This window comes from Mastigoproctus giganteus, chromosome 3, assembly GCF_048544385.1.
Source record: "Mastigoproctus giganteus isolate SK-2022 chromosome 3, ASM4854438v1, whole genome shotgun sequence".
NCBI classification, from domain to species: Eukaryota; Metazoa; Arthropoda; class Arachnida; order Uropygi; family Thelyphonidae; genus Mastigoproctus; species Mastigoproctus giganteus.
Genome location: NC_143577.1, coordinates 108,173,179 through 108,201,064, shown reverse-complemented (window position 1 = coordinate 108,201,064; position 27,886 = coordinate 108,173,179). Strand labels below are relative to the sequence as shown.

The 27,886-nt window shown below is 35.6% G+C and overlaps 1 protein-coding gene across 1 annotated transcript in view; it reads left to right on the top strand.

The window, feature by feature from the left end:
• The window catches only part of LOC150088213 (protocadherin Fat 4-like), a 415,241-nt gene that overhangs the window by 244,211 nt on the left and 143,144 nt on the right, over positions 1-27,886 (top strand). The window contains exons 25-31 of the mRNA XM_090369387.1: positions 2,894-3,018; positions 3,780-3,958; positions 6,514-6,752; positions 14,856-15,039; positions 15,633-15,772; positions 17,133-17,951; positions 23,884-24,173. Of these exons, the coding sequence (XP_090225513.1) occupies positions 2,894-3,018; positions 3,780-3,958; positions 6,514-6,752; positions 14,856-15,039; positions 15,633-15,772; positions 17,133-17,951; positions 23,884-24,173 (1,976 nt within the window). The remainder of the gene's footprint in view (positions 1-2,893; positions 3,019-3,779; positions 3,959-6,513; positions 6,753-14,855; positions 15,040-15,632; positions 15,773-17,132; positions 17,952-23,883; positions 24,174-27,886) is intronic.

The following is a 27,886-nucleotide window of genomic DNA, read 5'->3' as shown; positions in this document are numbered from 1 at the left end:
CCTTCTCTCTAAAATCTGAACAATAATTAATAGATGCCATATAGCTCCTTAAATTGCCACAGTCCCCATTTTCTGAAATTAGATCCGTGCCTTTACCATTAACTACTAAAACATATTTCTTTATCTTCCGACTGACGACTGCGTGATCATTATTTGTCAATGGTTCCTGTACTTTAAGCTCTGCGATTTAATTTAATTTATTTTCGAGTAAGGATGAGGTCATAAATACTATTACCCATACTATTTCCTCTAACATGCTGGTACGAATAATAATCATCTAGTTTATTTAAACATTTCGTTGCCCATGGCGAGTTTCCCTCCCAATTATTTTAATCAATTAGGGGCCGATTGAAGTCACCCGTAATGAGACTTGCTTGCCCATTCCACCTGCAGGTAGAGAGACTCTCATCATACTCTTGACAATCTTATGGTCTGTATATCATTCCCACTGTCATTATACCTTTACTTCCAACTAACTCCCACTCCACACAGATTCAATGCTGGCATATGTCATTTCTGACTCAACAAATGCTCTTTTCGCGATCAGTCTGCTTTTGATAAGAACCATAACACCACCACCACTCCTAATTTCCCCGTCCTTCCTATGTTCATTGTTCAGACCAAAATGGAACTCGTCATCCCCATTTTCCTGATGGCACCGCGTTTCTGTTAGCCCTATTATGTCAACATTGGTTGTCCTACCAGTAGTTCGAATTCACCCATTTTAATGACAACGCTCCTGACAATACTCTAGACACAAGTTGAGGCTAAGTGTCCTTCTATACTTAGTTTACTACTCTGACACATCCTTGAAGTTATTTAGGCTTATTTCCCTAGCTTCATCTGCCTGCTCAGTTGCCACGCTCAGAACATCTTGCCAACATCGGCTGTTGCGACAACAAACGAGAATTCTTGATTTGTGTGCGAGAATTACTTTGACCCATATCATCAGATAAGCGCGTATCTATATTACCCTTATTCTCTCCCCCTAACTAGCAGTTTCTCTGAACCCTTAGGTTATCCTCAATGATACTGGCAAAAAAAACCTTGCACCTCCTTTGTTCAATTGAATACCATCTTCACAAAACAACCATCCTACCCACAAGTGAGGCCACGCTGATAAAAAAAAAAAAAAAAAAAATCCGTCCTTCGAGCCTTGCAGATTCTCTCAAGGTTTGAATTAATCCACATGGCTTTAAGCATGCATTCCTTCTTATCGTGTATAAGTAGAATTGCAGACGCATACACATTCTGATCTAGCTCGCGGCATTTTTCACGATGGTTCTCTGTATCCAATAGTCTGCGCGGGTAACACAGTGACCTTCCCAAATCGGGTGGAAAAGTCTGAGTTCGAATCCCGTTAATGGGATTCGGTCTCTGGCATAGACAATAAGGTTTTTTTCCCCGGAAACTCAGATTTCTCGTCCAGCAAACATGCAAATCGACCACAGAACATAGATATTTCATGAACATAATATTCTTCGACACATGAGTGCATATTCTGGGTGCCCCTAGTGTGACATTTCTATTTATTCAACAAATCGTCAAGTTATGTTCGTTTAATATTGTTAGCCTCCACATGCCGACCGGGCTAGCCGGGTGGGTAAAGTGCCAGCCTAGAAACCAAAAGGTCGCGGGTTCGAATCCCCCCTCGGGGTTGGATATTACAATGGTGCAGTACTCTCCGGTTGGACCTCACGATACACGAAGGAAGCAGGAAAAAAACTGGTTCCTTCGTATGTTGCTCACATCATACGATAAAAAAAGTCTCCACGTGATATTCTTTTTATCTCCCTTAAAATCTGATAACCTGTTGGTAACACCATTAATTGTTGCGTCCGGCAAACACACCCTGGTTCTACTTCACCTACCTTTATTACAAAAGGTGTTAACCGTTTCCGTGTTTCAGAATGTTGAGGCCAAAGCAAAACGTAACCGCCGAACTGAACATCATCTTTTTGGACGCCTTCGCTGACTCTTTTCAGAAACCTTTAGAACGATGTAATAAAGCGCATTCAATCAAGTAGTGATTTCTTTGAATAAAAACCATATTTGAGGTTCCTTGACTCTGTATTCTTTTTATTTCATCACTCCGTGAACTTTATTGCCACATTTTATTGTCTTTAATTGCCCATGCCCTTACAAATCCATCCCATTTAACTACGTAACGTAACGGTATTCTTTCTATATTATCATGTGTGATTCATTCTACTGCGAATGTCGATAATTTTATTGCTCAGTGCTATTGTTCAGTTCTTTACCCGTACATATATCTTTTTACTTCAAATGTTACCAATTAAGAGATTTTTTTTCGCATGACTTAAATTCAATTTGTTTTAACAAGTTTATTGTTCACTGACATCGCTGGTGCCGAAAGACTTGACATTAAATTCATTCACTACACAATAAGAATTAGTGCACACTGTTTATGTGCTGCCTTCCGACAATTTTTCCCTATCATTCCACTTTGTTCCTTGAATTATTGTTAGAAAGAAATAGAAATGAAAGGACAGAAAATTTTTAATACACTTCGTATATGCTACATGATTCAAATTAAATTACTCATGGGAATTACAGCGAACGGTTGGTCAAATTACAGTTATCATCTCAGAAAAAGCAACATTTGTATCACTTCCCAGTAATCTCATAAAATTTATAGAATTGTTTCTGTTTTGTAGGCTTAAACACCAATACTTTTTTTTAAGAAATTTGTTTATGCATTAACGTAATAATAATGTAATGCGTTGTTTTCTTTTAATTACAGTACTAATATATCATAACGTATATTGAACAAAGATTTAGCACGTACAATTAGATGCAATTACGCAGTGAATATACAGTATTCAAACATTTTTATGTAACGCAGTGCATCATGGATTGTTAAATTTTATAGGACATGTTCCTTATCAACAACGCTACTGGAGTTGTAACCCTTGCTGGCTCGTTGGACTACGAATCGAATGATCAACACGAATTCACAGTGTTAGCAGTGGACAGTGGAAGACCACCACGTATCGGGTAAGAGTAAAGAACGTATCAACTTTACCAGTATATATTTGTTGTACTGTATTAATAAAATAATCTTATTATTATTACTAATTATAATTATTTTGGCACATTCTAATAAGTGATACTGCTTCGTATATCAAATATATGTAATATAAAATTTCAAATGAAATCTGAATGCAGTATTATAATTTACTCAAGTTGTTTCCTTTTTTTGGAGTGGGACGTTCATTCCGACCCCTCACTTTTCTGATTTTTATCCGAGGAAATAAGGCAATTCATCTTTCTTCTAAATAATTGAATTAAGGAATCGAATGAGCAATATTTTATTTTATATATATTTATATAAAAATATGGTTATAATGCTAAAATTATCAATCAAATTAGACCCATATAACTACACAAAAATTATATAAATTGCGCAACTACAGTTAAATAAAACTAAACCTTATCTGGTTAGTTCAGGTGTATTGGAAAAGTCATTTTGAATTTTAATTGAAATTGAATATGCATAAAAAAATAAGTTCTGTTAAATTTTTCATGCAAAAACGCTTTGCATGTGATTCTTAAAATGTCTTTACAATAGAGTAATTGTTTATGTTAATGATTAGATCTAATATTTGAAACTTCAAACCTTGATCCATTTTTGGCATACTTTGTAAGTATAGAGTAATCTCATTTTCAAATTCGAACTAAACGTTGATTATAAATTTTGGACCCATGGATAACAAGGCACATTATATTCATTTGGATTCCCCTTTCTCCATTTACAGGTCAGCCAAAGTTGTCATCAAAGTCCAAAACATTAACGAATTCGCTCCTGATTTTGTGGGTCTTCCGTATGACTTCTGGGTGATGGAAAGTGCGGCTAAAGGCACCAAAGTAGGTCATGTGAAAGCATACGATGGTGATGGTAACAACATAAAGTATAGTTTATCTGGAGGGGACACAGGTGAGTGGATTTTATCGTTAAAGGCAAACCCTAGTTAATATATATTTAATATTATATCATTAATTTAAATCTTACGCTTATGTTCACTATACGTTTGGCATTTCAAACTTTTTCGAATGAAATGGGCTCATCTTACTTAAATGATTATTTATGAAATGTGTGTAGCCATTTACGGAACGGTAGTCAGCATGCCAACGGTTTTTCAAATTATCGCTATTTTAGTTAGATTAAACGCACGCGATATGGACTTTGTATGCTAATTCTTATTGCTGTGGATACTTTGATACATTCTGGAAGAGAATGTTAGAGAATTATTAGGTGAAAAACAATTCATGCAGATTTTTAGGATAAAATTAAAACATGTTAAAAATTAACAAAAAATCGGAAAGAGAAGCTCGTAGTAGATGATACCAGCTGTTATTAGACACACAACAAAATCTTTTGTGGTGAAGTGGATGCGTCGATAGGTGCAGCACTGGTTCATAAGATGTGATCGTTGGACATTGCTGACATAAGGCATTTTTCGTTGCACGTCAACAACCACTCCAAAATGATTGATTATTGTGACGCGAAAACAGTGACAAGCAAATTGATAGTCTCTGGAGATTTTTGTCGGCTGTCAGTTTCAGTGGAACCACTAAAACTTACAGCTAACAAAAAATGAATCATTGGACATCATTGCTTATATTGAATCTTTCGACAAGCGCCTAGAATGGTTGGCTGGAATCCGACTCAGTTGCGGTCTTCAGTTCGTCGTCATCAATGGCGGTTGGTCGTCGCTCACTGGATACTTCATCAAGTGGCTTATTATCTAATTTAAGCTTTATTTAACCATTTTTGAGTTGTGTGTTCACTCACTGTATCATTTCTGAATGTCTTGCATATCTTACGGGCTGCTTGTCCTTTATGTACAATTTCTACTCATAAACTAAACATTCCGAATAACTGTAACTGGAGCTGTCGTCACTTTTCATTGTTTTATGGAACTGCACTATCCACTTGTTATGCATCAACTGGGCACCGCCTTTATTTTCAATCTACTAATGGACACAACTGGGAAAAATCCATTTTTTCACAATTTTGTTCCGAACTGTAACTTGTCATTTCGAAATATATCGATGGATAATCGCCAGCTATATTGGTTTCCCAATAATTTTTGCTAAAACACACAGGGTGTCCATAAACTTCTTTGAAAAACTAAAACGTTATTATATGATCGCATTTTTGCGATTATTCTGCCATCTGCTACAGCGCGTGCATTTTCCGGTTGGTTAATAAAACTTTGAAGGTATCCTCTATTACTTGGAAGATGATAGGGTACTCTCAAATCAATTTAGGTTTGTATTATGCACCCTATTCACATAACAAAGTTTTAGTTTTGTAAAGGAGGTTTGCGGGCACCTTGCATTAACTTTAAAAAAACCTCAAGAACTTTTTTGGTCACTACTAAATAACAACTTAAACCACTATGCTGTAATTTATCATTATTTTACTTTGACCTTAGCAATGCTATAGAGTTTTAGGGGTTGAAGTTCCCAAATGAACTTCGCTATTACTGTTTAAATAGAAGATATAGATGAACTTTACTTAATGAGATACGGGGGCTTCTCAGTTTGGAGGACATACTTCAGATGTTCTTAAATAAGGAGAATAGATCAGAACAAAATCTGCAGACCTTGAGAGTGGCATAAAGACTGACTGACGGGATGCTGTTGAGGATCAACATTCCATCCCACTAATGCCTATGAAGAAATGTGAGCCAAACGGGTTTTCTCGAAACTTTGATGCTAATTAAAGGAAGATTAGAAAAAATTATAACGTGGTCTTTATTTTTCACATTTCTTTTTCGAATAAAGTACTTTATATAATTAATTATAGAGATCACTGTCCTGCGTTAAATGTATTTTTCCTCCACTTAAATTAGAATTAGAATATTCAAAATAATTTCTATATACTAGTGAGAAAGGATGAGATTACACCGAGAGCTTCTGCGTAGGTGATTACTGTCAGTTGTACTATTTTTCTGTTATGGTGTGTGCGTGTTGTGTGGTGTTTTTGCTTGTGGGGTTTCTTTGTAGAAACCGTCTTTATATTTGCAATTCTGTCTCCTGAATATCACGCCTCAATCGCGTGCTTTCTGTCTAATCGAATGTCTTGGCATTCCCCCTAAAACTTTCTTATTCAGATACAGCTTTTCAGTTAAAAAAAAATACTTTTAACGCAAGACTATGTAGTCTTCCTAAATTAATTCTTTAAAAATATTATGCATACAAAACAAATTGCGCTGCAGTATTTTTAGGATTCTTTTGAATACGATACTTAGGTAAACCAGGTATTTGAGAAAAAGGCATTATCAGAAACAATTAATTTGAGAAAGACTGGGCTTCGGTTGGATCAATAAACCAACACACCAAGATATAGGCGACCTTCTGGTCCTCTTACTGTATTCAGCTTAAGAAAAACTTCTAGAATTCCACTTGTAGTTATCAATGTAAATTAAATTTAACAGGTCATAATTTTTCTTTTGCATTTTGATTAATTTCTTTCTTTTCCAGAATATTTTTTCATTGGCGAGGATGACGGCATAGTTTATGTAAAGAAAGACCTAGACTCCCGTACGCAGTATTCCTTCATTGTGCGAGCCACTGATGACGGACAACCACAAAATAACAGCATTGGCGTTCAGATAAACGTCCGAGTCCGGGAGAAGAACGACCATCCTCCTGTATTTAGTCAGTTGTCATATCATGCTGCTGTGGTAGAGAAGAAAGTCAGCGACCAGCCAGTAATTAAGGCAAGGATAATCTCACTATTATATCTAACCAAGAGATGAATACCCTGTTGTTCAGTGTGCTACGTATAAATCTTGCATCTATTTTTTAATTTTAATATTCATCTACTTATTTTACAGGATAACATCCAGTTTAAAAAGATGGAATAAATAATTCACCTTAACTTTATACCAGTCGTTTTCTTCATTGATTGCTTCTGTCTAGAGGTTGATAAAATTACTGAACATAATTCACACCTTGACAATCACATTTAAATTGGTTAAATTTCAAATGGTTAGAATTACAAAACCACTGTCGGCTTCTTGATTACATGAAATTTCTCGAGATAGCATGTGATCATGAAACCGGCATAAGTTTTATAATATAATGCTTGTCAGATAAAACTGATTATCGAGGTGGGAATTGTATTCAACGTTTTTAGTCTCTAAATAAATTCCTCTCATTGAAGATACACCACAAAGTCGATTTATGGTTTTAACAGTGGAAGCTACAGTAACCGTTGTGGAGGTCGTCTCGTCCATTTCAGTGTGCATCACTATTTAGTTGGCGATTCATCTTCTCGCACCACAAATGTTTACTTCTAACCATATTCCATCTAAGGATCCGAAAAGGCAAAACACCGAATATTTCTGTGTATCAGTTGATGTTAGCTGTTGAATGTGGAATTTGTACGGATACAATCTGCTATAACTGATGACACTTTTTAGACAATTGACCCTGGAATGGCGTGTTGCCATGAAATTGCAACACTTTACACCACTGATTATTTCAAAAACATTCGCCCCAGTTGGTGATAATCTTCTATCATGAAAGTAGAAAACATATCTTATTCCCGAAAGTTCATCGTCATTTTAATAAAACAAAATTGTGACTCCTTTTAGGAGGAATGTAGGTTTGGTATGGCGATGCTTCTGTTCAGATAAAATTGCTTTAAACCAATGCAAGACTTCTCAGAGCTGGTCAAATATTATCATAAACACTGAAAAGAAAAGTGTAACAAAAGCAAAATCCATCAGTATTGAAAACTGCATGGAAAACCCTTTTAGCTAACCATAAGCCATGCATCAGGATTGTCAAAAAGCAATAAAGTATAAAACTTAATTTTCTACACAGTTATACCAGAAGTATTGTAAACAAAATTCAACGATTTTGAGCTTTTGATCAAGTCAACTAATGCTGATGCATTTGGTCTTACAGAGAGTGGGGGAGGGAGTGATGCTTTTTGAACAAAAACTGCTTGACAAGAATCTTTCCAGAGTCATATCAAGGTATGGTTGATACTGAGTCAATGTGGTGTGTAATGACTTACAGAAAACGGAAAATGATAGTAGGGATACGTTATTGTCTAATTGACTGAAGAGTATAACAGAAATCTCTTTGGTAATTTCAATTTGCAACTAAGTACGACTATCTGATTATGGACGACTTTAATCTACCTCCTATAGACTGGCAGCAATAATGGTGCAGAAATAATGGCAGCAAATATGAATGCACCATATAGTAACAGGTTTTTGAAAAAAAAAAAAAAAAAAAACTGGATGATTGCTACTTAGCCCACCATGCTCGAAAGTGTATAAGGGGCTCTTATATTCTAGATCTACTTTTTCACTAAGGAGCCTAACTGTATAAAAAAGTTGACAGTGTAGGAACCAATAATAGATAGTGACCACAGTACCATAACGTGGACTGCATCTAAAGAATCGTAGTCAAAAGTAAAGGCGAGAGATTCAATTTCAAGAAATGAGACAATAAAAAAATGAGATATTTCTTAGGCTGAATTAATTGGAGTGACCATTGTGTGGTGTGGGATACAAATATGCTATGAGAAATGGTAAAAGGATTTATCCTCAAAGTCCCAAATATATTCATATCAGTGGTAAAATTCCATAAACGTAAGATGCCAAAATGAATGAAAGTTGTTGTTGTTGTTGTTATTTGGTTTTTAGGAGCATTAGCAACTAAGGCCATATTGCTCCGGGATATGCGGTGGTCATTCCCTGACCTTTCCGCATCCTCCGTATTTGGTGGTGACGGGCTCGAACCCCGGTCTAATCAAGAAGCGTGTGCTACGCACTGCTGCTCCTTCCCACCTGGCTACGGAGGCGCCTATGATGAATGAAAGGTTGAGGTTAAGAGTTTGACAGAAAAAAAACAAAAAAGAAGCATAAGACAGTTACAAACAATTGCATTATCCTGATATTTGTATAACATGTAGACATGTATAGTATAAGACAGTTACAAACAATTGCATGATTGCATGTACAGTTACAAACAATTGCATGTACAACGACTCCTGAATGTTAGTTCAACTCCGCCCAGGTACTTTTTTGTGATGATACAAAAACTCTGTAAAACAGTCAGAAATGCATGTAATGTTATGCTTGTGTAGTGTATGTTGTTTAGTTGTTTCTGGCCACTTTGTCACCAGTAAGGTGATCACCTGGAAAGCCTACCCAATGTCCGTCTACACCACGGGGAGGTGGATAATAACTAACTGTATCCTTACTCCCAAGAGATGGACCCCTACAATCTGTCTGTCCTAGGAAAGACGAAAACCACACCTACTGCAGGCAGTGCAATACCAGTGGGTGCCAGCAAATCTCGCGTGCATATTTGCCCAAACTGGAGTACCAGCGATATTTGTATGAGAATTATAAGAGAATATATAACAAATCCAGTAATGGGTTAAAACGGATGAAAGCCGATTATGTAATAGTATTCGCCATGCAGTGCAAGGAAGCCACAGGCTTTTTCTGCACTGGCAAAAAAAAAAAAAAAAAAAAAAATAGACAGATAAGAAAACATAAATTATATTCTTCCCTCCTCACATAGGTAGGCCTTTGAATCCAGTAGACCTTTGAATTTATTCAAACTGTCAGCCTCAACTACTTGCGAGGGCAACTTGTTCACAGCTACCAAAGACTCGCTGGTTAAAAGAAAACTTCCTACAATCTAATTTAAACCACAACCCCTGTAATTTGAATTTGTGACCCCTAGTTCTGGAATTCGTTATAACAGCGAGAATTGCACCTTAATTCATTTTGCTACTCCTTCCCAGAGCCTTGTAAATCTCAATCAGGTCGCCACTGAGGTGCCTGTTTGCCAAGCTTTGTAGCCTACATAATCGTAGTCTTTCCTCAAACGGTCGTACTTCTGACGATCTCACCATTCGAGTTGCCCATCTTTGGACTCTTTCAAAAAGCTCGATGACTCTTTTTTTTTTTTTTTTTTTTTTTTTTAGAAAGCACTAGCAAAAAGAGCTAATAATGAGAATAAGGATGTCTTCTCATAATGAATACGAGAAAGAAGAGAGTGAATCCAATAGGTTCCTTAATTGGTTGCAATAGAAACTTCATAGCAAGCCCGGCAGAAATGGCAGATGAAGTGAACAGATACTTCTCATATTGATATTTGCAGTTAAAAGTCATCTCGAATTTCTGTAGAATGCCATTGTTATTAGATTGCTGTGAAGTAATCATCTCAGAGAAGCATTTGTTGAATCTGTGTTTAGTCGGTTCCTATTTATAATTTTCATAAATAGTATTGACGAGGGTATCAAAGATAACCTGTCAAAGTTTGCTGATGATTTTAAGATGGGAAGGGTGATAAAAATCGACCCAAGGCACGTTGCTTCAGTAAGACTTGGATCAGTTGCATATATAGTCTGAAAAATGGCAGCTGAAATTTAATAATTCTAAATGAAAGGTTTTTGCACTTGGAGAATAGAAATCCTGGAATTGCTTACAAGCTAGGAGGAGAGCAGCTAAGTTTAACCCATAAGAAAAGGACTTAGGTGTTACTATTCAGTCTGACGTGAAATTTTCTATGCAATGTAAACAGGCGGCTAGGTAGTCACATGGTGTCTTGTCCATGGTTTTTAGGACCTTTGCTAGTAGTGAGAAGGTCATTGTTATCCCCCTAAACAAGACGATAGTTAGACCGCATTTATAATATTTTATTCAGATCTGGAAACCGCACTTAAAAGGGCAAAGAACTAAGGAACTTCTGGGGTTCAGAGAAGGGCGACTAGACTGGTGATGAATGCAAATCGATGGACATATGAAGAACTGCTTAGAAGGTGTGCATAGAAGAGATCTAACTGAGGTGTAGAACACAGTGAGAGGAAGCTTTGTTCTCCCTCGTAGTGAGACACGAAGTAGGGAAAGAAGAGACCTTCCAATCAGTGCGAAGCAAAAACACGCAATAGGGACTAGGCATAGCCATCACTGTTTCACATAACGATTCATGGGAAGGGGATCATGTTCTAAAGATTAACCAAATATTATTATTAGTAGTTGTATTATTATTATTCTTCTTATTTATTTTTGGCTGATGCAGGAAAAGTTCGCTTACTTATGTCATTTAACTTTATTAATATTAATATTTGCTTTAAAAAGCTGCTATATTTAAACATTAATTTATGACCTTTCAGCTTTTGACATTGAAGTAGTCTAGATATCATTCTTTCAAAAATTCGCTACTCTTGGATTATCAGTTCCATGTTTATAAGCCTCCAAGCATTTCCTTAATTATAATTACCTTTTCCTAAAAAAACACATATCACCGAGTGAATATCTGTTTTTTAGGAAAAGAAAATGATTATCAGATATTATTCATCGTATTTTCTCCTTTTCAGTATAGTCACTCCTAAAGAGTATGCAAACGTATTATCTGAAATCTAACAGCGCATCATAATTTTGAATTCTCTGGAAATATTGCGTCTCTGGATATAAGAAATAAGTTGGATATAAGAATTGAATTGGACTTTAGCTGCTCTTCATTTCCTAGGTTAATTCTGAGTAGCCAGTCAATTAAACTCTCTTCCTTTGTTCAAAATTCCTTTACTTCCTTGTTATTTTACAGGAGTTATTAATAAATATGTCATTCGTGTACATTGTCGGGAACATCAATAGAAACTCCAATGAGAAACTTGATATCAGTGAAACTACAGAACTTCATGCTGTTTAGCGCAGCATGACGTTCTGTAGTTTCGCTGATATCACGAGACTATTGTAATCAAACATGTTGAGGTTTCTTAACTTAATATACCAATTTAAGGATCTGTTTTTTTTTTTTTTTTTTTTTGTTTGTTGTATCAGGGTTTGCTGAAGATTACTCTTATTAGTTTGTTCTGCCTCCTGTTCTAATCCGCAAAATCCTCCCAAATCGTAACAATATTGTTCCTATACCGTAATCCCTTTCAATACTTGATGTTTATTGCAAAATTTAAATTTCGAAACATTTGTACGTAGTTTTGTTGGGTTGCTTTTTTGTTGGGACCCCGATTCTTGTGTAATCCACGTCGAATGATCTTACTGGAGGAAAGTCCTTTACTGAAACATTTCATTTGAATCGTTGGAGAAAGCAGTAAACTGGAATTTACAGCATTTATTTACTGACGCATAGGTCGCTTTTTCTCTTTCCCTCATTACTATATTCATGAAATCTTTTTGTGACCTGGTTTCTTTAGAAAAGTCTTCTTTGACAAACTTCTTAATACCGGGAATATATTCTTTTGTACACAGTGCATTTCGTCGAGAAAATTCTGTTTGTAATTGTGCAAAATAGGATTAATATAGATTAACTGTGAGTTTACCAGTAAAAGCAATTATAACTTGTATAGTTATACTTTGTAATAATTTTTTTTGATATGCCACGCACCAGATGGGATTTATAAATAAAGAGGACAGAAAAAAGATGAAATGAGTGATAATTACGTATTCTACGTTAATGTGCAAGAACAAGCGGATTACCTGTAATTCTTTGTGTAAGAAAGTCAATGATTTCAGTGCGATATTTTTCTTTTAATACAGACATGCTTAATTGCATATCACAGTCTCTTCAATATCATAGATCGATCTCACATTGCAAATACTAACTGAGAGCAAAGTGGAGGAGAAATTGTTGAAGTTAAACATAAGAAAAGCACCTGGGGTGGGTGGGATCTATCCAGTTATATTAAAGGAGGCGGCAAAGCAACTAAGCAAACCCTTAACCATAATTATGAGAGCATCCTTGGACTCAGGGGAGGTTCCCACGGACTGGAGACGTGCAAATGTATCCCCAATTCACGAAGGGTGACACGGGTAATTACAGACCAGTTAGTTTAACTTCTGTTCCGGATAAAATAATGGAGTCACTGGTTAAAGATGCATTGCAGGATAATCTAGACAAGACTGCAGCAATAATTCAGACATAGCATGGGTTTGTTAAGGGAAAGTCTCGTCTAACAAATTTGATAGGATATTATGATGTGGTTACAAAGGTGGATGCAAAAAATAATTTTGATATCATATACTTGGATTTCAGGAAAGCTTTTGACACTGTTGCGCATGGAAGACTATTGTACAAATTGGAGCAGAATGGTATTAAGGGTAAGTAGCTACAATGGACAAAAGGATGGTTAAGTGGGAGAAGACAGAGGGTGGTAATCAATGGGTGCTGCTCTTCGTGGACTAATGTTATTAGTGGAGTCCCACAGAGTTCGGTGTTGGGTCCACTGTTGTTTTGTATATTTATCATTGATATTGATGAAGGTATATCAGGCTTAGTGTCGAAGTTTGCAGATGATACAAAGGTTGGCAGGGTTGTTAATGACAGTAATGGCAGTGTGCTACTGCAACAGGATCTAGAAAATTTGGGCAGATGGGCTAAGAAGTGACAACTGAAGTTTAACCTTGACAAATGCAAAGTACTGCATATGGGTAGAAGTAACCTCAGAGAAACATACCAACTGTGTGGTACTACACTTAAGGTGGTAGAAAATGAAAAAGAACTGGGAGTAATTGTGCAGTCAGATATGAAGTTTTCTGAGCAATGCAGACAGGCTGCCAGGGCAGGTCATGGGGTTTTGTCAATGATATATAGGAATTTTGCTAGCAGGGAAAAGGAGGTGATTATCCCTCTGTATAAGGCAATGGTCAGGCCACGCCTTGAGTACTGCGTACAGGTCTGGGGGCCTCATTTTAGGAAGGATGTAGATTTACTTGAGCGTGTACAGAGAAGGGCAACAAGATTGGTGAGGAAAATGGAGGGATCCTCTTACCAAGAGAGGCTTAAGTTCTGCAAATTGCAGTGGCTGGAGACTAGGCACCTGCGCGGTGCTCTGATTGAGATGTATAAGGCCTTGAATGGGTTGAGCACGCTGAATTCTGATTGGATCCTTCCACTTGTTCAGATTACGAACCTAAGGGGGCATAAATTCAAATCAAGAAAGGACAGATGTAGAATAGATGTGCGGAAATTTGCCTTTAGCCAGCGGGTGGTTAATTGCTGGAACAAACTTCCATCTGTCGTTGTGGAAGTTGATAGGTTGAATAAATTTAAGGAGGTACTGGACAGACATTTGGAGGGAATGGTGTGATATATTTTTTTTTTTTTTTTTGCTGATGCTGCATAAGGTGGTAGAAAATGAAAAAGAACTGGGAGTAATTGTACAGTACTACTCTACCACTACCACTACTAATAGTCATATTTATGTCTCTAAAGAGTAAGGCACTTATTGAATGAAAAAACTGATCTTGTTTAAAACATTCATTATATGGTAAGCTGACTTTTGACTTGAACTCCTCCTCACGAGTACACGCTTTTCTAACGGAGACGGAGACCGCCTGGCATCTTCGCCATCGAGGGGAGCTGTTTTTGTGTCTCTTCAGACAAGACTAGATAACAAGTGCAGTTTTAAAATCTGTTATAAACTGTGTCCACAGTCACTTAGAAATACAACTAATAGTTGTCAGAATTTAGCGAACACGTTTAACGTACTTTAAATTAAATTAGTCGAAAAGACAGTGAAGCCTGCCCTCGTGTGAGTCAATAGTACTTTAAACTTCATTTGATAGTTATGCATTTTTATATAAAGATTAATAATATGTGTTGCATCTATATGGCAATTTAATTGAAGAAAAAGAAACACTTAGTGGCTTCCGTCGCTGACTCGAACTCCTTGAGTTTAATATCACTATTTGATTTATCGTCAGCTCTACAAATTATCTCTGAATTGAAATATCGATGTCTTACTCTAATAATCGTACTTTAATCAAATTGTTAGCGATATTGAAAGTTGATTAATAACTTACGCTTCTAAATTGTCTGTCTCTATATAGGTGGTAGCCACAGACAGGGACCTCCAGAATAATACCATCACTTATTCGATCAAGAGTGGGAATGAAGATGGAATTTTTATAATAGATTCAAGCACCGGCGAAATTAGGGTGCGCCCCTCAGAAGCACATAGACTGGATTATGACAGAAAAAAGAGTTATAGCTTATTGATCGAAGCGAGGGATTGTAAGTTACCCTCATTTCATTTGTCTTATCTAAAATATAAAAAATATATTTAAAATTATAGGGCAAAACGCTTAGGTTTTTAGTAAGGCTGCCATAAGATTCCAAGTATTTTGAAAGTTCGACAGATTTCACGCGTTGAAATACTATCTTCCAAATATCGCATTTGTAGTACCACTTGAGAGCAATTTCTCATTAGAAAAATCTGCTATTATTTATCATTAAATTTAAAATAGAAAATTAATTTTGAATTAATAAATTTAAAACAATTATTAAAAGACATTTATCCAAAAGCAGATTTAATTGATACCTTTTACAAGTGCACAAAACCGCTCTACTTTTTCTGCCAGTTTTATTTGTCCTTCAATTGAACTGAAGAATTTGCGACCTTATTAACAACTAATTCGATAGATTTTAATGCCCAAAATTAGAGGCCATGCTTCATTAAATGAAGACCGAAACTATAAATGAAAATTGGTTATTAATTACCCTTATTTTCATAAGATATATTTATATGGCCTTTTTACAGTGAGAATTCTTAAATATTGAGTGCCATCTTCTTTCTTAAAATAACGTAACTTTTTTCTAATATGCAGCTCACGCCAATTCGCTGTACGGATTAGCTCTTGTAACTATAGATGTGATAGACACCAATGACCATCCCCCAGTCTTTACGCAGATGTCATATTCGGCAACCTTAGCAGAGAATCTTCCTGCCGGACATTGCTTTCTACAGGTAATTATTGATTGATATCTTTTAGGAATCATTTTTCGATTTCAACTGTGTGGCGCAGCTTTCTGTTCAAATTTTGCTTTATATGCAATGGAATAACAAAGTTACATTATTGAATAGAAGGTATTTGAACAAATGGGCTGATGCAACCAGATAATAAATTGTTCACTTTTAGAGCAGGACAAAATGATTTCTGATGGAATATCACAGGATAAAATAATGACATGAATAAATTTAAAAATAAAAATGTTATTTTGTGATCAAATATGAAAATATTTGATTTTAAAATATTTTTAAAGCTTTTAGAACTATTAAATTCAGTTAAGATTTATAATATTTTTGATAAAATAACTCCTAACACTTTTTATTAGCGGATAGGCCGTTAATTAACTTAACTATCGGTTTTCAACTATCTGCGAATTTTAGGGCTTTTGTAGAATTTGTATCTTTTGCAGATTTTGAATAAAGGGTTTTTATATGCATATCCATTTCATTAGTTTATTTCTAAAATAATCTTCAGTATTTTTCACTTAATTTGAGATCAGAATATTTCTTTCTAGATCAGTTCATTTTTTAATACAAATTTGTAATATGTCTCTTTAAAGTACATCGTTCCCTGTTCTAAATATGTGATGCCATCATTATGTGTCTACTATGACCTTTTTTTAATAATAAATGAGGCTATTCTTCTTTTAATAATAGTATTATTAGTAAAATAATAAGAGGAGTATACCTCAATATAGTGCGTAGAACACTTCGGTATGATACCCTCCAGAAATTAAAACGGAAAAAACGAAAAAATCGACAACTTACCGGTACATTAGAGTAAAATATAAATAATTAAATAATCAATTTAACACAATACAAATCAATATAAAACAATTAAAAATCAAATTAACGCAATTGAAAGAATAACGAAAATATTCAAAACGATTTTCCTTCCTTTTGCGTTAATTAGATTTTTAATTGTTTTATATTGATTTGTATTGTGTTAAATTGATTATTTCATTATTTATATTTTACTCTAATGTACCGGTAAGTTGTCGATTTTTTCGTTTTTTCCGTTTTAATTTCTGGAGGGTATCATACCGAAGTGTTCTACGCACTATATTGAGGTATACTCCTCTTATTAATTTACTAATAATATTATTATCAACGTAGAACATATTGAGTAGTACAGCTCTGATTCATACTATTTATTTAATAATAGTATAATGGACTGTTATTTTACAATCTGTAATGATGTCGAAATCTTAAAAGCAAGATAAAGTAAATATTTTTTTTTTTATCAAGGATAAATCTAGCCTCTTAAACGAAATACAGTCCATTAAGTTAATTTAATCAAGTCACCGTTTTTTTAAAGGTTCATGCCGACAGTGGAGACAGTGTTGACTCCATTTCCTATGCCGTGGACAGAAGCAATATCCCTTTCATAGTGAATCCGAAGACAGGTGACGTCTGCACCAAGCTTGTGCTCGATAGGGAAACCAAAGATTCCTATGAATTCATCGTGGTTGCACTGGATGGAAAGTACGATGCTAGAGCTTCCGTAGTTATTCAAATCCTGGATGAGAACGACAACCCTCCCACTTTCGAAAGAGAACGGTACATCGTCAGTATTCCCCCACAGTCACAAGCAGGACGACCCATAGTACAAGTAGTAGCCTTTGACCCTGACTTATCTAGTAACGGTGAAATCACCTACTGGATTAAAAATACTCACGGTTTGTTCGAGATCGATCCCCAAACTGGCCAAGTTCGTCTGTCTTCTACCCTTCCTGAATATACCCAACATAACACTACGTACGAAATGGATGTATTTGCTCGAGACCACGGAGCGACGTCAAACATTGGGAAAGCATTCCTTATTGTTCGTGTGTCCAGTACAAGGAACCATCCGCCGAAGTTTGAAAAGTTCGGATACAGAGTTTCTATAGATGAAAACACTGCTAACGTACCTCTTTTGACTGTTCGTGCTTATGACCCAGATCCTGGAAAAGCAGGAAAGTTGCGCTACAGGATAATTCGATCGTCACATCGCGAGGCTTTTAGAATAGACGGAGAATCTGGTAAAATTACTCTGGTCACTCCTTTGGACTATGAGAAGGTCAAACACTTGGAACTGCAGGTTGAAGCTCGAGACGAGTCGCGGGAGCCGCAGTTTGCTACAACATTAGTCCAGGTACAGTAGGCTTTATTCTTTATATCTGTGTATGATTTCAAGATAGTGTGCTGTATTTAAAGTAATTTAAATAATTGGAAGGCGCTCAATCGTGTGTGTGTGTGTGTGTGTGTGTGTGTGTGTGTACATGCATCTAGAAATGAAATTCGACCATAAATTTTAACCATAAAATTCCACGGTACCAACCAAAACTGACCAGCAGTTCTCGCGGTACCGTCATGAGAATAGCTGATCAGCTTTGATATTCTGACTGGTATCAACCATCAGTTGCTCATCTTTTGGCCATTAAGTTACAAACACAACAAGGCAAAATCAATAAATAAATCATCTTTATTTGTATAGTACAAGAGTACATACAGATACCATGACTATACAAATTTCTTTCACTTCATTGTCCAGGAGTTAACAATTGGCAGAGGGTGAGACTCACTTGATGGTTTGGTTGTTAGGTGTCTGTTATGTTCCAAAGCAAATGAGGCTATGAGGCGACAGTATATAATATCTGTAAATTCCGTGATTGATTTGCCTCTGGTGGACGGAAAACCCGAGTTTTCCTGAGGGGAAAAGACTTTAAATCCTTGCCTGAGATCAATTGATTCTGAAAAAAAAAGCCCAAATTAATACCTCGCATCACTAACGGTATTCGAAACCACACCTTTATTATCAGTTATGGGAAGGACATTGATAGATGTCCTTCCCATAACTACAAATTGCAAATCCGCCCTATGGAATATTGTTCCCAGATCTGGGGTGGTGCCCCCAAAACCTCTCCCACGCTTCTTGATTCCATTCAGAAGAGGTTAATTAATGATTCATCTCTAACAGTCTCTCCACTCACTGTCTCATAGACTTACTGTTTCTGCTGCATGCCTCTGCTACAGATACTTCCATGGGCACTGTTCTTCTGAATTGGCTTCTATAATTTCCGCTCTCTCTTTCAAAACAGTCCGAACACGTGCCGTCACCAGCCAACATCCATTTACTGTCCAACTTCAAACTCACAGAACCAACTTTTCATCTTCCTCGTTTATTCATTCAACTGCCGTTTTCTGAACAACCTTCCTTCATACGTATTTCCTGAAAATTACAGTCTACAGAAGATCAAGTCCAATGTCAACAAATATCTTCTTTCGTCTTCTCAACCTCCAACCCAAGCACGGTACTAATTACTATAGGTTCTAATATCTCTCGTGTTTGGGATTTACATAAAAAAAATATAGATAGATATTTGAAAGATAATTGAAACTATAGTTATAAAAAAAACTTAACTCCGTGCGATAAAAGTACAGAATTTGAACTATATTTCATAAGTATTGTACAGCTAAGAGTTACAAATAACCAGATAATATTTCTTTAATCGGAAGAGGTTTCGGATCCTTTTTAGACTCTTATCAGGCGTAAAGAAAAGAGATGGATGAAACAAGTTTTAAAATCTAGAGTAGTATAACATATATTTATTTCTTAAACTCCTTAATAAAAAAGGAGTTTAAGAAAGTTTCTAACATAACTACAGAGAACAACGTGCAAAATTAACAGACCAATACAATTGTTTTAGTAACATGCTGAAACCTTAAAAATAACTCAAAAAGAGAAAACTCAAAACTAAAGTGCGACACTCGTGGTTTTAAAGATTTTTTTTTTTCGGAAAAATACTGTTAAATTTTTTTAATAATCTCAACTTCGACCCAGAGAAACTACTGGTGGATGCTCAGATAATTTACATTTTACTTTAAAAAAAAGCTTAATCTTTGGAAAAGTCTTTCTATTTGTTAAAATTTGGACTGCAAAGCGAAAAAGGAACCGTTACCAATCAACTTCCTTTCAGATGAGAAGAAATATATTTTTTACTTTAATGTTTAAACTGTTGCTTAATTTAACCTTATATTTTATGAGTTTACAAATTTAAAAAAGGAGTTGTAAATTTTAAAATAGTGTGACCTCACTCTCTGTAACCAAAGGCGGTGTCTCAAAAGAGAAGTAAGCATATAATAAAAATACAAATAATAGCTTAATCAGGGCACACGCCGGAAGTTTTTTCTTCACTGCACGACGACCAAACTAATAGCAGTGCTACTAGTTTGGTCGGCCAAGGGCTTCACAAAATTACAACTGCGAACGAGATTATAAATTTGGTCAGAACGGAAAAAGGTGGTGAATAAAATTCAAGGAATAGGACAAGATTAAGATCGAGGGTAGGTAATATGATGAAGGTGAACAAAGGGCCTAGACGTTTTTGCGGAGATTATAACAGCCAGAGTACTTATTGGACTTAAGGTAAAGCTTCAACATCAAGTGATTAAGAGACTAATGATAATGGGAGAATACTTAAGAGTAAATCGATGAAGAGGAAGTTATCGAGAATATATTTTAAGAAATGGACATGCTCTCTGGGTATTTTCACATGAGATAATATAAATGCTAAATTTGTAAGAGATAAGCTCGATTCTTCAAACTCGTCCATTTTGACCTTTTGAAAAGATCTATTGATTTCGCCATGGTTCATTTCCTGTCGATCCAGATTACTTAGATCAACGTCCGTTCTGCTGTTTGATACCATAAAAACAACACTGCTGGAACAATGGTGTTGTTTTTAGTTCTGCTGTTGGAAAGGATCTTGAACACCTAGAGGTATTGTGATCCGAAGTTGTCTCCTTTTTGCTGATGGCATTTCCCATTTTGAAGGCCCTTCTAGCGTAATTACGATCAGTAGCTATAATATGGAAGCGTGTAAAATCCCACTGTAACTCAAATACTAGAGTTTTCAGGGCTGAATTTGTTTTCCACCCTTCTATTCTCCTTAGTGTTTCCGCCTAATCTGTCCTGAACCTTGGATAAGACACCCAAATGCAGTTGAAGTAGAAGTACATACACTTAATCAGACAGAACTCATATCTATAAAAGTGTACAGAAACCTGATGAATACACATACTTTGAATTTCCTTGAATATCTTTATCTTCATACCCACATTCTGCAAAGATATAGATCCTTTGTATTCAGAGCGTTAAAACTGTGGAGGAGAAATAACTTAATAGAGACAAAAATAATGCATAAAATCATAGCCAAAAATGACGGGTATCCTGATATCACTGTGTCGAAAATCGTTGAAGAAACAACGAATAACTTAAACAGGCAAAGCAATCTCCTACTCAGGAATTATCACCATCTCGCTTTCCGCTTATTAACCAGAAGATAGCTAGAGCCAAAGCATCAAAACATTATCAATTATTTTACAGGTTTTCAAAGTCTCTAAGAAGAACCTTCCAACAATCTAAAAAATAGATGAAGAAGAAATAATGACCCGAAATTGCCCATATACCATCTTACTTGTATACCATCTTACTTGTTGGGCTGAAACCACCAACAAAAGTGTACAGCAAAAGGATGGAGTTCCTGATTAAGTATATAATATCTGTAAATTCCATGATTGATTTGCCTCTACGTTAAAAATGCACTTCGAAATTGTTGTTGAAATCACCGAAGAAGCTGTTTAGTAGCATTTCTTGGTTGAAATTGATGGGTCGAATTTCGGTACTTGATGAACGAATCATTTTGTGCTTATGTTCATTTGATGCGACAAACAATAGGTTGACTTCTCAAAACGTGTGGAAGTGAATTACTCTTCGATTTATTTTTCAAACAATATCTGATATTTTTGCTGTTCGCGTTCTCCCTGTTTACTTTCGATGTTGTTTAACGCCTGTTTTATGGACTCTTGCACTATCTGTTAAGCGAAATCTCCATACTTGGATACAATTTTCCAATTGCCTCATATAGTGACACGGTGTTAAATGTCTGGTGGCATTGGGGTCTCCCCCAACTCTGCAATTGTCTTATATATTTATTTATTTATTATATAGCAGGATTATGCCCTCCATTTCTCTACAGGCTAGTGTTCGATTATCAGTAAATCATCGATAGGATGCCATCGGCTTTCTTGGCCTCCTGTTTGTACTGCTCAGAGAAATTTATATCCGCTTATAATAATATGAATTATTATAAGTTATTTTGGAGTAGAATGTTGGTCATTGAGATGGATGAATAAAGTTACTGAGACTCCATTCACTAAGTATAGGAATTCTATATACGACTCTGAAATCTCTAACACTAGCGAAAGTGATGGCGAAAAAAATAGCTCTTCGGCATAACTAGAATTATAGTTCATCGAAGAGCAGAAGGAGACCAGGATAGCCTCTGTCCTCTAAACTATTATCCTACGCTAGTGTTTCTTATTTCTATTTATTTCGTTTATCTTTTGAATTTTCTGTATTTGTAAGTTTTTAAATTAAGATTTAACCCTAAAATTAATCACTCCATTTAGACTGCACGCCACACCCTTCTAGCCTGCGCTAAGTCGTGCGAAATAACCTTTGCTTAAACGGGCATAATAATGATTTTGTTAATCGTGCGGGAGTATGCGCGAGCAAATAATGGAAAAATTAAAATTCAGAAATGTATCTTCAAAATAACTGTTTTATGAGATAAGCGGATTGCACTGTTGTCAACGGATATAATTGCTTATTTTTTAGCATAAAAATTAATTTCGCATCGTTGAATTAGGCATTCTATGCATTCGGATGCACGCGTGCGTATTATAATGAATTTCTTTAAATGTTATATTTGTTCCATCATGGTCGCCTTTTATATAATTTGCACGTGATTGTGATAATACTAGGTTAGGAATTTAATATTCGTCACAAGCCGACTACATTACTAATTTTAAAGTGTGTTATGCAATGTTTATATAGTTTGGAGTTGAAAGGATAATTGATTGAGGAATGGAATGAGTGAGAGTATGCTTTAGACAGAACAGTTGAACCTCGTAAGGCGAGTTATGGCAGAGATAGGTTGGGTGGTATAAAAAAAAGCAAAAAGGAAAAAAAAAAAAAAAAACGAATGCACTAGATTATGCAAATTCAACACACCAAACTTAAGTCAGTATTATTTATTGTAATGGTTGATTTGGTTTTTAATGGCGTATTGGCAGCTAAGGCCATAATGCACCAAGTTAAACTACTAATAAATGACTTATTTATCACGTAGCATAGTTTGCTCAATGCACATTTAACACTCTGGAGCAGTTGCTGGTATACTATGAAAATAAAGTAATTGCTCTTTCTAGCTTTCCTCAAATCTCATCGTACGAACTCTTTTTGGAGAATGGGACTTGGGGCACTTGCACTGCACTTTTTGAAGCAATATATACTTTAGTGCAGCATTTCTGAGCAGTTGAGAAATCGAAATAATATACAGTATTTCTTTTTAGTTTATTTATTATAAGAAAAAATCTTATTTCAACGTTCTCATTTCTTTAGGATCCAGTTTGTTACGAGGTACCAAAAAGTACAACGGTCTCTCTCTCTCAACCAGGCCACTCACTTAATCGATTCTCCAGCCTAATCCATAAGGTTTAATCCAACTACATTGATTAATCATTGTGTCTCGATTTGCACAAACATTACATTTCATCCAATTAGTTATTAAGTGCTTTAACATTTTCATTTATTTAGTATTAATGAGTAATGAATCCAGTTCACACTCACGCACTGAACAAACTATGCTTTCATATGCACTGAACAAACTATGCTCATAATGAAATGCAGCATTTGGAATGGATGATGTTTAATTACATTTCATAACGATAAACTATCTGTTTATCTTTCACAATTTCTTCCAGTACAAACTGTTCTCGAATGAACTAGGAGATGAGCATACACCTAGTCGATTAACAAGCTTTCTAGCTGCGTTATTCTCTGATATTTTCTGAAGCACACAAGTCGTTTACTGTTATGGACTGAAATGCCTTTGAATAGATATTTATTATTTGGCATTTTTTGCATTATACAGTTTATTATAATAACCAAAGTAAAATCAGCCTTCGGTTGTATGTTTAGTGATAGTTCACGTTTCTCTACTTTTATTTTTTATTCCCAGGTAACAGTTAATGACGTCAATGACATCACCCCTCACTTCTTAGCGATGCCCCGTAACATCCGAGTACCCCTGTCCACCTCTCAGCACGAAGTAGTATACACAGTGAGGGCTGTAGATGAGGACAGCCCGGCAAACGGAAATAATGATATTACCTATGAGATTTCCCCTGCAAGTTCGTACTTCGCTATCCATCCAAAGACCGGACACATCACACCTAGTCAACCCCTCACTCCAGTGGTGGAAGTTCTAAACATCAAAGCATCTGATGGTGCAGTATTTCCATTGTTCAGGTGAGAAACAATCAACTGTTTTTATTGGTTTAATTACGTTATTGAAGATTAGGATCAGATTATGATTTGAACTTAAGCAGACATATTTTTAAAGACTAAGTAGAAAAACAAAATCTTACTGTTATACGTCTCTGTTTGCCTTCTGATAAACACTATCGAGCAGATTAGCATTTCCTGATATTTACATATACATTTCAGAAACGTAAAAGATTTTACATCTGATAACAGTTGAAATTTTGGATGAAAATAAATTCTTTTCCTTATTTTGAATTCCAAGTGTCAAACCAAACGAAAAAAATCGATGAAATTATATCTGACCTTGTTTACAAAGAGATAAATTTTGAGATCAGTCTGGAGAGAGAGAGAATGCTATTTCAAATAAATATTTCCCAACCAATATCTCAGGAAATACAATCTCCGAAAAAAGTAGATTATGTATTTTTGTTTCTTAGACAAAACATCTGAAGCAACGTTAGTTTGAATGAGATATTTACACAGATGGCAACGTTGTTTTCTATGAAGTACTTTCGTGGATGATATCTATTTGGTCTCTACTGACAGCGCGCCACTGAAATTTATAAATTGGATTCACGGTAGATGATGGAATTGTTCTTCTTCCTACTCTGGAGCATATATACGCATAGTTACCAGTCTACGTTATTTCCCAACGGCAAAAAACAGAAGTACTTTATTTATTTATTTTATTTTTTTACTTAGTGTATTACAATCTAGGCCAGCTGCCCCTATATTATGCTTCTAAATTAAGTGCATATCAGTGTGGAATGTATCTAATAAGTGATCAGTAAAAAGCCTTAATGTATAGGAACATGAAACTTCATTTTCATACGTAGCTCAAAGAAAACTGTTTCCTGTAAAATGGACCAATCTCATAATTAAATAAATATTGCTTCTATAAATGAGACAGTCAAAATAAGCAAAGTTTATTAAAAATAAATTAAGTTCACGGTTGCTGATATATAAAATTTAAATCTAGTAAATTAAATATATCTGGCAGTCTGGTAAATTATTCGTCATGCATAGCATCAAAAATAACATTGGTCGACAAAGTTTTGCTAACATGGGTGAAAGTAGGCATTTTTTTGTTAATTTTTATGTGTTGATTACGAATATGACAGTAAAAAGTTTCTATCGCGCCACATTTTTTTTTAGAAAAACGTACAATAGCTTCATGATCAACGAAATCGTCCAACATCGCACTCTGTGCCTTTCCCGGTCGAATTTATTGTAACAACAGAGACATGTCTGTGTTGTTTAATAGTATACAAATACCTCTTTTTAGTTTTATGGCCCTGAGAAATGTCCAGTCTGAGTTATATTGCTGTAATCCTTATTACGCAGTAGCACGTCTGGACCATATTATATTTCCGGCGACCAGGCGCCTCTGTGAAAGACAAGTTGTTTACAAGCTGTCTTTAGCCCTTAAATGTACATTTTTTGGGGTTAGTTTCGATTTCTAAGATCTAATGGTAGTTTGTAGTTCCGTTTTGATTGTGAAATGGAGCGAAAACGCCGTGTGGCTTTTATGCCAAACAGTTTTTCTATGTTTGTAGACAATTTACAACGAAGTCGCAACGTTGATCAATCACAGACAAGGTGAAACAATTTTATTATTTTATTTTGGGTGTCACGTGGTTGCTGCATAACGTGCTGTATAAATCCGACTGAATGGATGAAGGGGAAAAATTCTAAAATGCATTTTGCTGTTCCGATGATCTGACGAGAACCAACAAGTCACCTCTTCGAGGTGACTTGTTGGTTCTCGTCAGATCATCGGAAGGTTTCAAGGTTTTCAAGATCATCGGAAGGTTTCTCAAGAGGTTTTCAAGAAAAAATAGAGTTAAAATAAAATACTCCAACCTTCTGTCCTCGATAACACCACTGCCACAATACCGGAACTCCCTATTCGTATTCCTCCACCCAGTTGTGAAGAAATCACTATTCCGAAAGAACAGCAAGAGTCACTAGAGCTCATATCTGCCTCCTAAACGTCTGCCGATCCTAGTTACAATCCTGAAATTGGCAAAACTCCACGCTTAATTGAGCAAAGTGAACTTAATGATTTGGTTAGGGATTTAAATCTTTCAAAGCAACAGGCTGAGCTATTAGGATCTAGGTTGAAAAAACCATGAGGATTTCTCTGTTTAGAAACCGAAATGAAAAGTTTGTGGGTTATTATCAAATAGAAGGTTCTCTTTGTGTCTGCAAAGGAGTAAACGGATTGATGGATGAACTAGAGTTTGAACACAATCCTGAAGAATGGGGATTATTTATCGATTCTTCTAAACTCAGTTTAAAATCAGTTTTTCTACACAATGGTGATATCAAATCATCGGTCCCAATGGCTATGAAAGAAACCTATGATAGCATGTCATTACTATTAAATGCCTTAAACTATAAGAAATATTATTGGAAAATCTGTGGTGATTTAAAAGTAATCGCTTTGTTGCTGGACTACAGGGTGGCTTTACTAAGAATTGTTGTTTCCTGTGTTTATGAGGGATAGTCAAGCAGTAGAACATTATTATATTGTGAAGGAATGGCCCATCAGAGAAGAATACGTTGCCGGGAACGTATTCACGCCTTTAGTGAACCCTGGAATGGTGCTTCTCCTGCCAGCTTAATGTTTTTGCACTTAATGTGCAAAGACAGTTGGGTCTAATGAAAATTTTGTAAAAGCTGTGGACAAAAATAGTGAAGGTTTCGGGTATTTAAAAGGCCAGTTTCCAAAAATTAGTGAAAATTAGTCAAAGTTGAAGGAAGTTATATTCGTTGTCCCACAAATTAGAAGACTTGTAAAGGATGAAATCTTTGAAACTAAACTTAACGTCACTGAATTAGTTGAGTGGAAATCCTTCAGAGCTGTTGTTAGTGGATTTTTGGGGAATAAAAAAGTAGAGAACTATGAAGAGTTGATAGAAGAATTATTGCATAACTATCAAAAGTTACGATGCCGAATGTCGCTGAAGATACAATTCCTACATTCACACCTGGACTTCTTTCTGGACAACTTTGATCTGTCAGTGACGAGCCGGGGGGGGGAGGATTCCACCAAGATATCCACATTATGGAGCAGAGGTATCAAGTATGATGGATCCAGAAATGATGGGTGACTATTGTTGGTTTCTGATATGGGAGGACCATTCTGCTCATAAGAGATAAAAATAACTAATTAGTACGATTTCCTATTTTTGCCTCCACTTTTGTGAGTTAATTGTTTACTTAAATCCAAATAGGTATTTAAATATGTTATCTTTTTATCCATTTGGAATGGTCACTGGTCGTTATTTCTATTTCAAACAATTAATTTACAAGAAAAAAGTAGTCAAGTACATTTAGATAAGTAAAAATTCACAATTTTTTGAACAAAAGGAGCTCGAAGCCATAACATGAAAACGTGATGTGCTACGAACTTTCTACTGCCATTTTAGTTTTCAGCACATGCGAGTTAGTCAAAATCAATAGGTTTCGTTCATGTTATCGAAAAGAAATTTAAAATTGTTGGCTATTATAATTTATCAGACGGCCATTTCAGAAATTGTCTAGTCATCGATGAGTAACTGGGCACCATTAGTGTAGGACCTGACAGTGCAGTGATGAAATGTTTCCGCAGTATAGAAGAAGACAAAAGGTGCCAAATATTCAAAACGGAACGAAATTTAGAGGATAGGCCTCAGTCATACAAAATATATGAA